This window comes from Octopus sinensis, linkage group LG10 (assembly GCF_006345805.1).
Source record: "Octopus sinensis linkage group LG10, ASM634580v1, whole genome shotgun sequence".
Lineage (NCBI taxonomy): Eukaryota > Metazoa > Mollusca > Cephalopoda > Octopoda > Octopodidae > Octopus > Octopus sinensis.
This window is the reverse complement of record NC_043006.1, coordinates 27593208-27608378: the sequence shown is the minus strand read 5'-3', so window position 1 is coordinate 27608378 and position 15171 is coordinate 27593208. Positions and strand designations below refer to the sequence as shown.

Genomic DNA, 15171 nt, shown 5'->3' with positions numbered 1-15171 from the left:
TGGTGGTTGATGCAGAAACTGGAGATTGATGAATGGTTAATAAGGGCTGTACAGGCCCTATACAGAGAGGCTGTCAGCAAGGTTAGGATTGGCAATGAGTATAGTGAAGAATTCCAGGAAGATGTAGGTGTCCACCAAGGCTCAGCCCTCAGTCCCCTTTTATTCATCATAGTCCTCCAGGCAATAACAGAGGAATTCAAAACAGGTTGCCCCTGGGAGCTCCTCTATGCTGATGACCTGGCCCTCATAGCAGAATCACTACCGGAACTAAAAAAGAAATTTCGGGTGTGGAAGCAAGGTTTAGAATCAAAGGGCCTAAGAGTAAATGTAGCAAAGACCAAAGTTCTAGTAAGCAGAAAGGCGAACTCATCACACACCCCCTCGGGCAGGTGGCCCTGCTCGATCTGTAGGAAAGGTGTAGGTAGAAACTCCATAAGATGTACCTAGTGTAAGCTATGGATGCATAAGAGGTGCAGCAACATCAAAGGGAAATTAACTGATAAGATAGCTTTCACGTGCGGCAGATGCACAGGGGCAATAGATACCACAGATACTCAGAAAACAGATTCCATCACACTCCAGGGGGAGAAACTAGTTGATAGTTTCCACTACCTAGGTGACTAAGTTAGTAGTGGAGGTGGATGCTCAGAGAGTGTTACCACTAGAATACGAACAGCCGGGGCAAAGTTTAGAAAGCTCCTACCCCTACTGGTGACAAAGGGTCTCTCGCTCAGAGCGAAAGGTAGATTGTATGATGCATGTGTGCAAACCGCCATGCTTCACGGCTGTGACTGCAGACAACATACGTAGACTTGAAAGAAATGAAGCTAACATGATCCGCTGGATGTGTAATGTCAGTGTGCACACACGACAGAGTGTAAGCGCCCTGAGAGAAATGTTGGACATATGAAGCATCAGATGTGGTGTGCAAGAGAGACACTTGTGATGGTATGGTCATGTACTGCGGATGGATGAGGAGAGATGTGTGAAGAAGTGCCACTCCCAAACAGTTGAAGGTTTCAGGGGGAGAAGTAGACCCAGGAAGATATGGGATGAGGTAGTCAAGCATGACCTCCAAGCGTTGGGCCTCACAGAGGCAATGACGAAGGACCGAGATCTCTGGAGATATGCTGTGACTGCAAAGACCCAGGCTTCTTCCTGCACCAGTTTCGCCAGCCCATTCAAAGTACCAGCCATTCAAAGCCCCAGCCCATTCAAAGTACCTTGGATTGCAGAACGACCTGCTGTGCTTACCTTGGATCGTAGAGTGACCTGCTGTGCTTGAGGAGACCTATTGAGTCAAGAACATCAATACCAATATCAAAATAAATATCAAATGGAAATTGTAGTTACGACACCTGTGCCGGCGGCACGTAAAAAGCACCATCCGAACGTGGCCGATGCCAGTGCTGTTTTGACTGGCTTTTGTGCCGGTGGCACATGATTTGCTGTGCTTGAGGAGACCTATTGAGTCAAGTACATCAACATCAAAATAAATATCAAATGGAAATAGTAGTTGTGATACCTGTGCTGGTGGCACGTAAAAAAGCACCATCCGAATGTGGCCGATGCCAGTGCTGTCTTGACCGGCTTCTCTGCCGGTGGCATGTAAAAAGCATCCACTACACTCACGGAGTGGTTGACATTAGGAAGGGCATCAAGCTGTAGAAACACTGCCAGATCAGACTGGAGCCTGGTGGAGCCTCCTGGCTTCCCAGACCCCGGTCGAACCGTCCAACCCGTGCTAGCTTGGAAAACTTCTCCTCTAGTTCTGATAGTGACTCAGCAATTAGAGCAAGGTCATCAGCATAGAGGAGCTCCCAATGGCATCCTGTCTTGAATTCCTCCATTATTGCCTGGAGGACTATGATAAATAGGAAGGGGCTGAGGAGTGAACCTTGGTGAACCCCTACCTCTACCCGGAATTCTTCACTGTACTCGTTGCAAAAAAAAAAAAATTTCAAACCGAAACAATAATTTGCGAGAAAATGGGGTGATGGGAGGAAGTTTTTCCGAAAATAGTAGCTGAAAAACAGGGAAAAAAACCTAAAAGCAGTAGAAATGCACAAACGATTATGGTGGTGCCATGAAGTAAGCGTACTTTAGATACACTCGTTTATTCATACGAACGTAACTGAGATTAAATGTGTCATAAATAACAGTGACAAACGAAATATACACCACCGGAAGTTGTTGACAAACAACAACAGTAACTTTATTTAGCTCAATAGCCGTCAATGACTGGTTGAAATTACCCAAATACGACAACTTTAACACGAAATAACTTCGAAAATACAAACTTTTCTCAACAACGCTAAGAGTAAAAGATGTTCTATATGACACATTCTACCAGTAGAAGTTTGAAAGTGTTTAGTTAAAAAAATGAATTTATCAACATGCCGATCAAAAGGAAAAGATCCAAAAACTTTTTCAAGGAGAGGTGCGATTCTGTATTAGCCCCAAATGCCCATCTGAGTATATTCAGCCCCCCCCCACCTGAAATACAAACTCCCAGCGCATGCATTGGGAAACACTGTTCTAAACATTACATTAGTTGATAGTGTACCTTGATATCCCAGCAACGGTTGATAGAAAAAAAGACTATTTTCAGAATCGGCGCTAAAATTTGCATAATATACACTTAGGATAAACAAAACTTTTGCAAAATCTTGTAATATAGTGTTATTGATAGAAAGTCCACAGGAAAAGTAAAATCGGTACATTATCCCCCACAGTAGTCGGCATTGCTTCATTTTGAATCTCAGAGTTGTCAAAGAACTGTCATTATCTTCATTATCTAGATGGCAAAATAAACAGTGACTTATCTCCCTTCAACAGGGAAATCTTCCTTCTTCAACGTCAGAGGAAATTATTGGTGAGAATTTCTTTCTTTTATTAATTAATCTTTCGTTTGCAATTTCAGTTTATTATTTAAATCCTTTTCTTAGCGTGAGATCCCCCACCACCAAAAACTGGAGAAATGAAAGTAAAAAAAAGAAAAGAAAAAAACTCGGATAGCAGAAAATGCATAGACAAAATTAGTAAACGGGTGAGACAAAATTAGAAAGCGGGGCAAAATGAGTAATTTCCGATTTCTTGTTGTTATCTCTCTACCTGTTTAGAATCATTGCATTGCAAATATTGCATCATCGTTTTGTATTGTGGCATCATTTTTATGAGGAAAAATTGGTCAGCATAGATGTTGAAGTTGAGAGAGTCCGAAACATAGTCAAGTGACACTTAGGGGTAGGGTAGAATTAGGGTTAATATAGGGCGTAACAAATATCAGAAATTAGTAAACGGGTGAGACAAAATTAGAAAGCGGGGCAAAATGAGTAATTTACTTTTCCTGTGGACTATGAAATATCAGATTTGTTACGCCCTATATTGACCTAGTAACCAGAGCAAAATCATTAACTTTTGGTTTCTCGTTTTATTTTTTTTCTCTACCTGTTTAAAATCATTACATAGCAAGGTTAATGTTTCAGTATGGTTATATTAAAATAAATGAAAATTAAGTGGAAGATAAGTAATAAAAGAAACAACTTATATTTACACAGAATAAACACTAGCGGTCGCTGCCAGAAAGTGAACAAATGTGGGCACTGTCATGCTTTTAGCTGTCGACGTAAATACACGAAGTTGACTACTTCCACTTCTGACAGCTAAAAGCATGGCAGTGCCCAAATGTGTTCTTTTTACCCGTGGAATTACGCCATATAAATTCATGCAAATATGAAACAAACAATTCGTCCGATGTCCCAAACTGTCGTCGCAACATCCGTTTTACTCGCATCCACATTTTGTGTGTGGACGTGTTGATCAGGAGGATCAACAAAATTTTGTTGATGTATAATCTCTCGTGCATGTAGGCACCATCATTCAGGATACCGATGTTATTATACACTCGCCAGCCATCACTGACTATGTGAGTCCCAGGTAAAATCCATCTTTGTATTAGCGCAGTTAAAGTTTGTTCAGTACGGACAGGTACTTCGACCAAAAAACACTTTTTAGAGACTCTCTCTCTATGCCACCGAATACCCAATGGCCAAGGCGCCACTTACCTCGGTGATACTTAGGATGAAAGAACTTGCTTCCGTCAATTTCTGCAACTAATGGCTGTCCATTAGCATCTAAACCGCCGATTTCTATGGGATTCTTTTGGAGCCAAACAGACGATCTTTCGTTTGTAGTAGCACGTTTCCGTCGATGATTTCCGTAAAAAACTTTTATTTTTTTACATATAGGCTTGCGGGAACATTTGAAGTAATGAGAGCGAAAGAGACTAAGAGGAAGCGATTTTATGACGAGGGAATTTCTTTTGAAGTTACCGAAGCATTGATATACATGTGTGTGTGTGTGTGCGCGCGCGCGCGTGTGTGTTTGATAGGGTGTGGGAGACAGACAGTATGTTGTGTAAGTGAAGTGCTTCTGTTAGTGTGTGTGAAGAGACAGAGAGAGTAATGTGTGAAAGAGAGAGATAACTGAATTTTTTTACTCGGTGTATTTGTATATGTATGTATGCATGTATGTGTGTGTGTGTATGTATCTATGTATGTGTGTGTGTATGTATGTGTGTATGTATCTATGTATATGTGTGTGTATGTATGTATGGCCGATTCAGTGTAATTTTTTACTCGGTGTATGTGTATATGTATGTCTGAATGTATGTGTGTGTGTGTGTAAGTATGTGTGTGTATGTATGTATGGCCGATTCAGTGTACACTGAATCGGCCATACATACATGCATACATACACACATACACACACACACACATACATACATACACACACACTCATACATGCAGACATACATATACACATACACCAAGTAAAAAATTACACTGAATCGGCCATACATACATACATACACACATACTTACACACACACGCACATACATTCAGACATACATATACACATACACTGAGTAAAAAATTACACTGAATCGGCCATACATACATACATACACACACATACATATATACATACACACATACATACACACACACATACATACACACACATACATACACACACATACATAGATACATACACACACACACATACATAGATACATACACACACGCACATACATGCATACATACATATACACATACACCGAGTAAAAAATTTCAGTTATCTCTCTCTTTCACACATTACTCTCTCTGTCTCTTCACACACACTAACGGAAGCACTTCACTTACTCAACATACTGTCTGTCTCCCACACCCCATCAAACACACACACACACACACACACACATGTACATCAATGCTTTGGTAACTTCAAAAGAAATTCCCTCGTCATAAAATCGCTTCCTCTTAGTCTCTTTCGCTCTCATTACTTCAAATGTTCCTGCAAGCCCATATGTAAAAAAATAAAAGTTTTTTACGGAAATCATCGACGGAAACGTGCTACTACAAACGAAAGATCGCCATTGTGCAGCATAGTTGTTGCTGAAGTTGAGAGAGTCTGAAACATAGTGAGGTTCCTTTTTTTTTCTTTTTTGTTTTTTTTTGCAAGAAATTTTTCCTCAACTTTGACCCAATTGTAATTGAGGTTGCTTAGAAAATATCTGGATAATTTTTGGTGTTTAACAATCAATGTTTTTTCTCAAATATTTTAACAAGGCAAGAAGATGGAAGAAATTCATGTTGTTACTGTTGTAGCTAAGAATGGACTACACTTCCTAGAATCACATGAAGCCAATTGGGGTCATAGTTTTGTAAAGGATTGTAATGCATTTCTAAGTCTTTTATGTCTTTAACAACTACTAAATCTAAGACTAGAAGACTGTATTCATTTTGAATAAAGGACAAGAGTTCTTCTTGCTCTGTTAAGATATTTGAGAAAAATTATATTAATGTGTCCGACTGGTTAAAATTCTATTTATTTGTTTGTGCAGCTGAAGATGGCACTGCATTTAAATTGATGTAATGATTGCATTGTTCAATTAAATGAAGCTGCTTGAAACAGCAGTTCTGCATCACTACTTGATATCCTGTTGCTTATTTTGATTTCATTCACCTTACTCTGAGCTGTGCAGATAATACCGCACTGATTTGGTGCTTCAACTTAAGTACATAATTCAACTGAATCTCAATTATTTCTATATATATATATACATACATATTGAGGTAGGTACGTACATATATGTTTATATATATGCATATGTTTTATTTTATTTATTAATATATTATATGATGAAACGCACGCACCCCCTTAATTAAGATTGTTCTTTATATCAAGTTTTTGTTCTTGATATTAACTCTCACGCGCACTCTTTACCTTTTTGTCCCATCCCTTTCTCAGCCTTCATTCTTGTTCTCCTTTTTCTCTACTTAACTTGTCTCTTCCTCTCTCTCATTCTTCACTCTCTCTCTCCCCCTCCCCATTCTTCTTGGTTTCCTTGCAGCCATTCCCCTTCTTCCCTCCCTTTCTCTTGCTCCTCCTCCCCCCTTCCCGTCGTTCACCCACAACGTGTTTTCCGCCTTCCCGTCGTTCACCCGCGACGTCACTTCTGCTGCTGTCTCTTTCTAAGTAATGGACGTCACTCTTTTTCCTCCTCGTCGTCCCTAAAAAATTCTGCATTTGTAATACTTTTTTTCGTTCGGCGTCAACAGCCCTTCTTATCTTGTTTTTCCTTGTCCTGTCTTCTATTGTTTACAATTTGCACTGTTGTTACTATTTTTTACCCCTCTGCGAAAAGATCTCAGAATTTTAATTGATTTGCTTTTCGCAGGAAGGAAAGTTTTCTTGTCGAAGATACGTCTCGCTTTTATCCTTCGAAACGTAGAGTAGATGAAAGCTTTAGCGACTGAAAAAGGGTTTTTTTCTTTGTGTTAATTGTCCTGTATTCTATATTATTTTTTTGTTGTTTTTAAATATATGTCCAGTTCCTTTGGTTTGTGTCTGTTTTCGTTTCTCATTGTGTTCGACGTCTTTTTGGTATCCTGTACTCACATATATGCGTGTATATGTACATGTAGAGGTAGGTACGTACATATATGTTTATATATATGCATATGTTTTATTTTATTTATTAATATATATATATAGAGAGAGAGAGAGAGAAAAGTTGAACCTAAGAAGCATCAGTTGTTGTTTGCAAGAGAGACGTTTGCGCTGGTATGGTCATGTGATGAGAATGGCTGAAGATAGTTGTGTGCGAAAGTGCCACACCCTGGCAGTTGAGGGGACCTGTGGAAGAGGTAGACCCAGGAAAGCCTGGGTCAAGGTGGTGAAGCACGACCTTCGAACTTTAGGTCTCACCAAGGAAATGACCAGAGACCGAGACCTTTGGAAGTATGCTGTGCGTGAGAAAACCCGGCAAGACCAGTGAGAATCAAAATCAAACCAAATCAATTCATATATCAGAAAGCAGAACCAAATTGAGGTCGATCAACATCAGTGGGAATTGCAGCTGTGGTTAAGCGAACCATCCGATCGTGGTCGTTGCCGGCGCCGCCCCGTCTAGCCTCCGTGTCGGTGGCACGTAAAAGCACCATCTGTTCGTGTCCATTGCCAGCCTTGCCTGGCCCCCGTGCAGGTGACACGTAAAAGCACCATCCGTTCGTGGCCGTTTGCCAGCTCTGTCTGGCCCCCGTGTCGGTGGCATGTAAAAGCACCATCCGTTCGTGTCCATTGCCAGCCTCGCCTGGCCCCCATGCAGGTGACACGTAAAAGCACCATCCGTTCGTGGCCGTTTACCAGCTCTGTCTGGCCCCCGTGTCGGTGGCATGTAAAAGCACCATCCGTTCGTGTCCATTGCCAGCCTCGCCTGGCCCCCATGCAGGTGACACGTAAAAGCACCATCCGTTCGTGGCCGTTTACCAGCTCTGTCTGGCCCCCGTGTCGGTGGCACGTAAAAGCACCATCCGTTCGTGTCCATTGCCAGCCTCGCCTGGCCCCCGTGCCGGTGACACGTAACAGCACCATCCGTTCGTGGCCGTTTGCCAGCTCTGTCTGGCACCTGTGCGGGTGGCATGTAAAAAGCACCCACTACACTCACGGAGTGGTTGGCATTAGGAAGGGCATCCAGCTGTAGAAACACTGCCAGATCTGACTGGGCCTGATGAAGCCTTCCAGCTTCACAGACCCCAGTTGAACTGTCCCACCCATGCTAGCATGGCAGACGGATACTAAATGATGATATATATATATATACATATATATATATATATATATACATATATATATGTATATATATATATATGCATATATATGTATATATATATATGCATACATACACACACATCCATGCACCCCACACCCAGAAACACACACACATATATTCATATGTATACATATATGCATTTTGCTGGGTGGAGGTGCTTATCTCCCCTTTGAAAACATAAGGACACAGAAAATGTGTCATGGCCAACTGGAAATGGTGTTTCCTAGGGCTAAATAGCAGTAGCATTCTTCCTATTCATGGGACTGCCGCATTAAGTTGGCAACATACCATCACTTTATCATGCTGCTACTGTATAAATCTCTTAGAGATTTAGAAATGTAATATTTCTACTTTTGAAATCAATGAATGTATTTCACTTGAAATCTCCATGTTTCCAAAGGCAAATAGGCGTCAACAGCTTGCAAGCCATGATTTTGTTGTTTTTTGAAGGACTCTAGGCGATTTTTTGTGAAACCACCATTGTTGGGTAGTAGTGAATAATTGAGATAAATGAGAAGTTGTGCGGAAGCTGCTGGAAGTCGAGTTCCCCTAGACCCAAGTGTGCTGAAATGGGAGATGTTGCAGTGGGAGGGAGAGCTGATAGTGAAATATGGTATTATGGTAGAGAAGGAAGAGTCAAATATAAAACTGACCCTGCCAGAGGAGGAAAAAGTGAAAATGGAAAAGAAGACAGTAATATTCAGATTGTTTTCAAATAAAAATAGAAGAATTGAAAATGCGACACAGGAGGAAATGGAAGAAATTTTGGAAAGACAGATAAGAGACAGCATAGAGTTCTTTATGAGAGGAAAGCGATACGTGTCTATTATGGTAACCTTTGTATCAGGTGGGGAGGCAGAAAAAGTCTCCATCAGGATGATACAGGGAGAGAAATGGACATTGATGCCAAACTGTTTGGATAAACGGATTGTTAGAATTAGGGTAGGAAGAATCCCACGATGGATAGATCCACCTCATCCCAGTTCTTCCTGGGTTTACCTCTTCCACAGGTTCCCTCAACCGCTAGGAGTGTGGCACTTTTTCACACAGCTATCCACATCCATTCTCACCACATGGCCATACCAACGCAGTCGTCTCTCTTGCACACCACATCTGATGCTTCTAAGGTCCAACATTTCTCTCAAGGTACTTACACTCTGTCGAGTATGCACACTGACATTATACATCCATTGGAGCCTACTGGCTTCATTCCTTGTGAGCTTACGCATGTCCTTAGCAGTAAGCTCACAAGGAATAAAGCCAGTAAGCTCCAATGAATGTGTAATATCTAATTATAATTTAGTAGACTCCTATCAAGCAGATATTATGGTTAGGTTTCTCAGTTGATGTAAGTTCACTCTCATGCTGCTTAAGAGAGACATGGGTATAATAATATCTGATTTCTGAAGGTGTTGAGCTGGCAGAAACGTTACCATGCCGGGCAAAACGCTTAGCGGTATTTCGTCTGTCTTTACATTCTGAGTTCAAATTCTGCCATGGTTGACTTTGTCTTTCATCCTTTCAGGGTCGATAAATTAAGTACCAGTTACGTACTGGAGTCGATCTTATTGACTGCCACCCCCTCCCCAAATATTTTGGGCCTTGTACCTAGAGTAGAAAAGAATATCTGATTTCTGAAAAATATTGGGCTTTTGTGCCTTGTCAAAATATTTGTAATATTTAATTAATGAACTTCTGTTTGCTTTTGCAGGTGAATCTTTCTAAGGAAAAAAGATGGGTGTTCAAGGGTTATTATCCTACTGTCTCAAGAACCAAAAACAATGCTGCACTTTTGTTGACCTTGTTGAAGTTGCATGTGAGCAAAAAGGAATTGAAATACTGGTTGATTATTACTGTTTTGCAAATTGGGTTTATGAAAAGTTTATAACAAATCTTACAAACAAAAATAAAAACAGATATCTATTACTTTATGGTGGGGAATATTCCTCTTTGTCCCTCTATGTAACTGCTCTGATAAAGAATTTACAGTCTGTGGATATCCATCTAACATTTTTAGTTGATGGTGCAAGAGGCTCATGCAAGGAAACCACTAAGAGGAGATTAAACACATGGTTATCTCGTTCTCAAAATGATATGAGGAAGATTAAAAATATGTTATCTGTATTTTACAATGAAATCAGCATTGAAGACTTGTCATGTGATGACATTGTAAGGCCTGTTCTTCGTGATGTAATTTTCAATTCTGCTCTGACAGAATGTGGTTGTAAAATAGTGAATTGCTCAGGTGAAGCTGATGACATGATAGTCAAGCAGCTGTTGGATAGCAAAGCATTTGCGATTTTCAGTTATGATTCTGATTTCTGCCTTTTTAAAGACTGTTGTTTTATTCCACCAAAATTGTTTGATATTCACAATGACATGGAGCTAGAATATTGTGAAGAGTTTCCGAAAAAACCTTTACATCTTCAAACTGGACTGATAAATAATGAAAGAGTCAGTCATATGTTTGGCGTAAGTTGTATTTTTTCATCTTTATTCAAAATTATTATTTAAAGAAATGATTTCTCATCTGTTTGGTTCTCTTTAAATTTACTGATAACTGGCCAAAACTAGTTGTATGTGGGAAACAGCCATTTATAGGAAGAATAAAAAAAAAATTCAGGTATGTATTGGCTACATGTTTAAACTGTAAAACTTATTTTATTCAATCAATGATTCTAAAATTTGGTCCATCTAACTTGATTTCTAAAATGTACATATTCAAAATTTATTAGCATAAAGGTTTGTTGCTTTTTATTTTGGATATTTGCCAAGATTTCATAGAAAATCTTCCTTCAGAGCTCATGTAGAGTTGTAAAATTTTGTCAACTTTCAGATCACAATTCCAGCTACTTATCTCGTTAGCAAGCAGACATTTATAATGTTAGGGCTTTGTCTTTAGCCACTTTTCAACAACATACTTATTGGATTTCTACAAATCCAATGACTATGTTGTTGGATGCTAGTGATCATCATCATCATCATTTCATCATCACCATCCTCATTCATGGCTACCTGGATTGGATGGAGTTTAATGAGACAGATGTTTCATTGGCCAGATGCCCTTCTAATTGCCAACCCTCGCTTGTCTCCAGGCAAGGTAATATTTCCCCATGACCAGACTTAATTTCATAAAATATTGGAAATGAATGACATTGACTGTATGTTAGTGATACTCTTTTACAAATATCACTTGGGTGTCCTCTCCTGCATGCCAAATTTAATTCTGCCTAACTTTCCTCTCAAAACAGTTGTGCTTTGTTGGCCATGCAGACTGATGTTGCTCATCCAACGGAGCATACTATCTTCATTCCTCTCCAGTCTATGCATGTCCTCTGCATTCAGAGCCCATGTCTCACTGCCACGGAGTATAGCCATTCATAAACAAGCATCAATACAATCTACCTTTCACTCTGAGAGGGAGACTTTTTATTACCAACAGAGGTAGTAGCTCTCTGAACTTCCTCCATCCTATTCTTATTCTAGAAACAATACTTTCAGAGCATCCATCATTGTTACTAATTTGGTCACCTAAGTAGCAGAAACTGTCTACTCCCTCAAGAGAGCCTCCTGGACATTGGAGAGAGTTTAAGTCTCATGTACTCTTAGTGCTTATTGTTCCTGCACATCTGCTACTCACAAAAGCTACCTTAATCTCTTAACCTACCTGTGATTCCACTACATCTCTTACACTGGGTGTAAGCAAATGGAATTACTTCCCACTCCTTTCCTATAAATTGAGCAGGGCTGTTTATCTGATGGAAAGAGAGTCTTATCTGCTTTCTTGCTAACAACAACTTTAGTCTTTGCTAGGTTAACTTTAAGGCCCTTTGATTCCAAGTTTTGCTTCCATACCTGGAACTTCTCCAATCTGCTTCAGATTCTGCAATAAGAGGTAGATCATCAGCATATACCAGTTCCCATGGACATCCAGTATTGAATTCTGTTGTTATGGCCTGGAGAAACTATAATGAATAAGAGTGGACTAACAACTGATCCCTGGTGAACTCCAACTTGTATGCTAAATTCATCACTGTATCCAACGCCAATTCTCACCTTACTGACAGCACCACTGTACATGGCTTGTATGGCTCTAATAAGCCACTCCTCTACTCCTAGCTTCCTTAGAGACTACCAAATAAGAGTGGGGAACCCTGTTGAAAGCTTTCTCCAGTTCAACAAAAGTTAAGTACAATGGTTTACTTTTGGCCAAATACTTTTCTTGCAACTGTCTCACTAGGAAGATGGCATCTGTGGTACTTCTCCCAGAAACAAAACCAAACTGCATGTCATCTACTTTAATTCTATTCCTAATCAATTGAGCTATAACCCTCTCTGTAATTTTCATAACCTGGTCCAACAGTTTGATACCCCTATAGTTGTTTCTATCTAAGGCATCACTTTTACCCTTGTAGCAGCTAACTATAGTACTACTACATCAGTCTTTGGGAATGATGCCTTCCTGAATAACCTGGTTAGCTATGCAAGTGACTAGGCTGTATCCCACACCAGATATTTCAATCAGCTCAGCTGTGATACCTGATGGTCCAGGGGCTTTTCCAGCCTTCATATCCTTAATTGCCTTATCTATTATACTACTATCACCTCTGGCTGGTCCCCCAATTGGTTTGATATTTGAAAGACTCTCCTTCTCCCAGTCATTCTCCACATTTAATAAACCTTTCATAGCAGCATCTCCATATATCTTTCTTCTCTGAATCACTAAATGCAAGCACACCATTATCCACTCATACACATTTCTCACCCATCACATCACTATTGCGAGCAGATGGCTTCCAGAGGAGAAGAGTAGAAATTACCTCGTTTTTAGCTCTACAACAATGTCCAGCAAACTGGACTCTTCTACCTTTCACAAGAGATGATACAGGTGGTAATTTCCCATATATTTGTACTTTGGTTGGATGCTGTTTCTACGAGAGATTTTGAGCTCTCATAAGGAGGTGAGTGTAAGTTTCATCCAACCGCCTCTCAAGCTTCTTTGATAACGTCCAGGTTTCTGAGCCATATAGTAGAATTGGTTCGAATGTGGCTTTGAAGATTTTAAGTTTGAAATCTCTACTTAGATTTACTCTCTCTCTTTACTCTTTTACTCTTTTACTTGTTTCAGTCATTTGACTGTGGTCATGCTGGAGCACCGCCTTTAGTCGAGCAAATCGACCCCGGGACTTATTCTTTGTAAGACCAGTACTTATTCTATCGGTCTCTTTTGCCGAACCGCTAAGTGACAGGGACGTAAACATACCAGCATCGGTTGTCAAGCAATGCTAGGGGGACAAACACACACATACATATATATATGTATATATATATATATATATATATATATATATATATTATATATATATATATATATATATATATATATATATATATATATATATACATATATACAACAGGCTTCTTTCAGTTTCCGTCTACCAAATCCACTCACAAGGCATTGGTCGGCCCGATGCTATAGCAGAAGATACTTGCCCAAGATGCCACGCAGTGGGACTGAACCCGAAACCATGTGGTTGGTTAGCAAGCTACTTACCACACAGCCACTCCTGCGCCTATGATGACCAGATCTTATGCATGTCATTACAGGCTGAACAGGCATTACCCTTTCTAGTTAGGCATGACTGTGTGGTAGGAAGCTTGCTTCCCAACCACATGATTCCCGGGTTCAGTACCACTGTGAAGCACCTTAGGAAAGTGTTTTCTACTATAGCCTTGGGTCAACCAAAGCCTTCCATAGATGGCAACGAGATAGGCTGATGCACACATATGTGAAGTCTTTCCCAGGTGAAGAGTACACTCCAACATAGGCTACTAGTTAGTGACTTCAGAATTAGGGCTAGAAAAACTCACAGAAATAAATCATACTGAAAAAGAAGATTATGGAAGCTCAAAGACCAAGCAAACTAACAAAAATTTAGAGACATTCTATTGGAGGCCTCTGATGATAAAGAGGAGGAGGAAGAGGCATATAGCTTAGAGGACAACTGGAAGTTCCTGTGGGACAATTTACTGGATGGGGGGGCACTGACCAAATCTGTGGCTGGTGCAAAGTCTGAGGTAGACAAGGAGATAGACAGCACTATGAATTCCATTGTCTCGGCCACAGTCGAACAATGATGATGAATCATGCCCGTATCTGTAATGTATAAATAAATTTTAAATGTTTCTAAAAAAAGCTTTTTGTTTTATTGTCTACTTTTGGCTATTGAGAGAAGGATTTCTTTGGGAAATCTTTTTTTGTGAGTGCTTCAAAGAAAATTTTATGTTGCAAAGCTTGAAGAATGGGATCTTGAAGGAGAGGCAAAACTACAAGAGTCATCAACTAAATATTCCTTCAGAAATAATGAAAATAACAATGTAAATGAACATCAGATGCCAAATACTGAAGCAGCAGGGGACTTTTGGTCAGATATTTAGGGCAAAGAGGTTCAACATAACAGGGAAGCAGAATGGTTACAGAAATTTAAGAGTGAAATGGAAAATAGATAAAAACAAAAGAATATAAATATTACAGATGAGAAAGTGAAAAGGATGCGTAAAAACTACTAAATTGGAAAGCCCTTGGCCCAGATGGTGTCAGAAATTCTGGTTTAAAAAAACATCTCATAAGCACACTCAGCTTTATAAAACTGTTTCTTAATGACTGTAGAAAATGGAGCACCAATATGAATGACAAAAGGGAAAACAGTGCAAATACAGAAGAACAAAGAAATAGGAGGGTAAGTCAATAATTATAGGCCTATTACATGCTTACCATTACTCTGGAAATTATTAACTGGCCTTGTATCTGATGAAGTGTATGGTTTTCTGGAGGACGGGGTAGCAGCCGGCAGGTGTATGTCTCCGGTATCAGTCGGCATAATGCCGGAGATGTCAGCCAAAGACCCCGTCAGCCTGGTGGGTGGTTGCCGCCTTCACGCCACCATGGCACGTAAAAAGTGGCACGTAAAAAGCACCAACCGATCGTGGC

At 40.1% G+C, this 15171-nt stretch overlaps 1 protein-coding gene across 3 annotated transcripts in view; it reads left to right on the top strand.

Moving 5' to 3' along the window:
* The first annotated feature begins 2713 nt into the window (after positions 1 to 2713).
* The window catches only part of LOC115216528, a 30730-nt gene continuing 18272 nt past the window's right edge, over positions 2714 to 15171 (top strand). Inside the window, exons 1-2 of one of the 3 annotated variants that reach the window (XM_029785981.2) lie at positions 2714 to 2875; positions 9892 to 10652. In XM_029785981.2, coding sequence (XP_029641841.1) covers positions 9915 to 10652 — 738 coding nt within the window. In that variant the 5' untranslated portion in view covers positions 2714 to 2875; positions 9892 to 9914. Of the gene's footprint in view, positions 2876 to 3811; positions 3940 to 5432; positions 5487 to 9891; positions 10653 to 15171 lie in introns of those variants that run through there. The other 2 variants (XM_036506450.1, XM_036506449.1) reach the window with 2 other exon arrangements.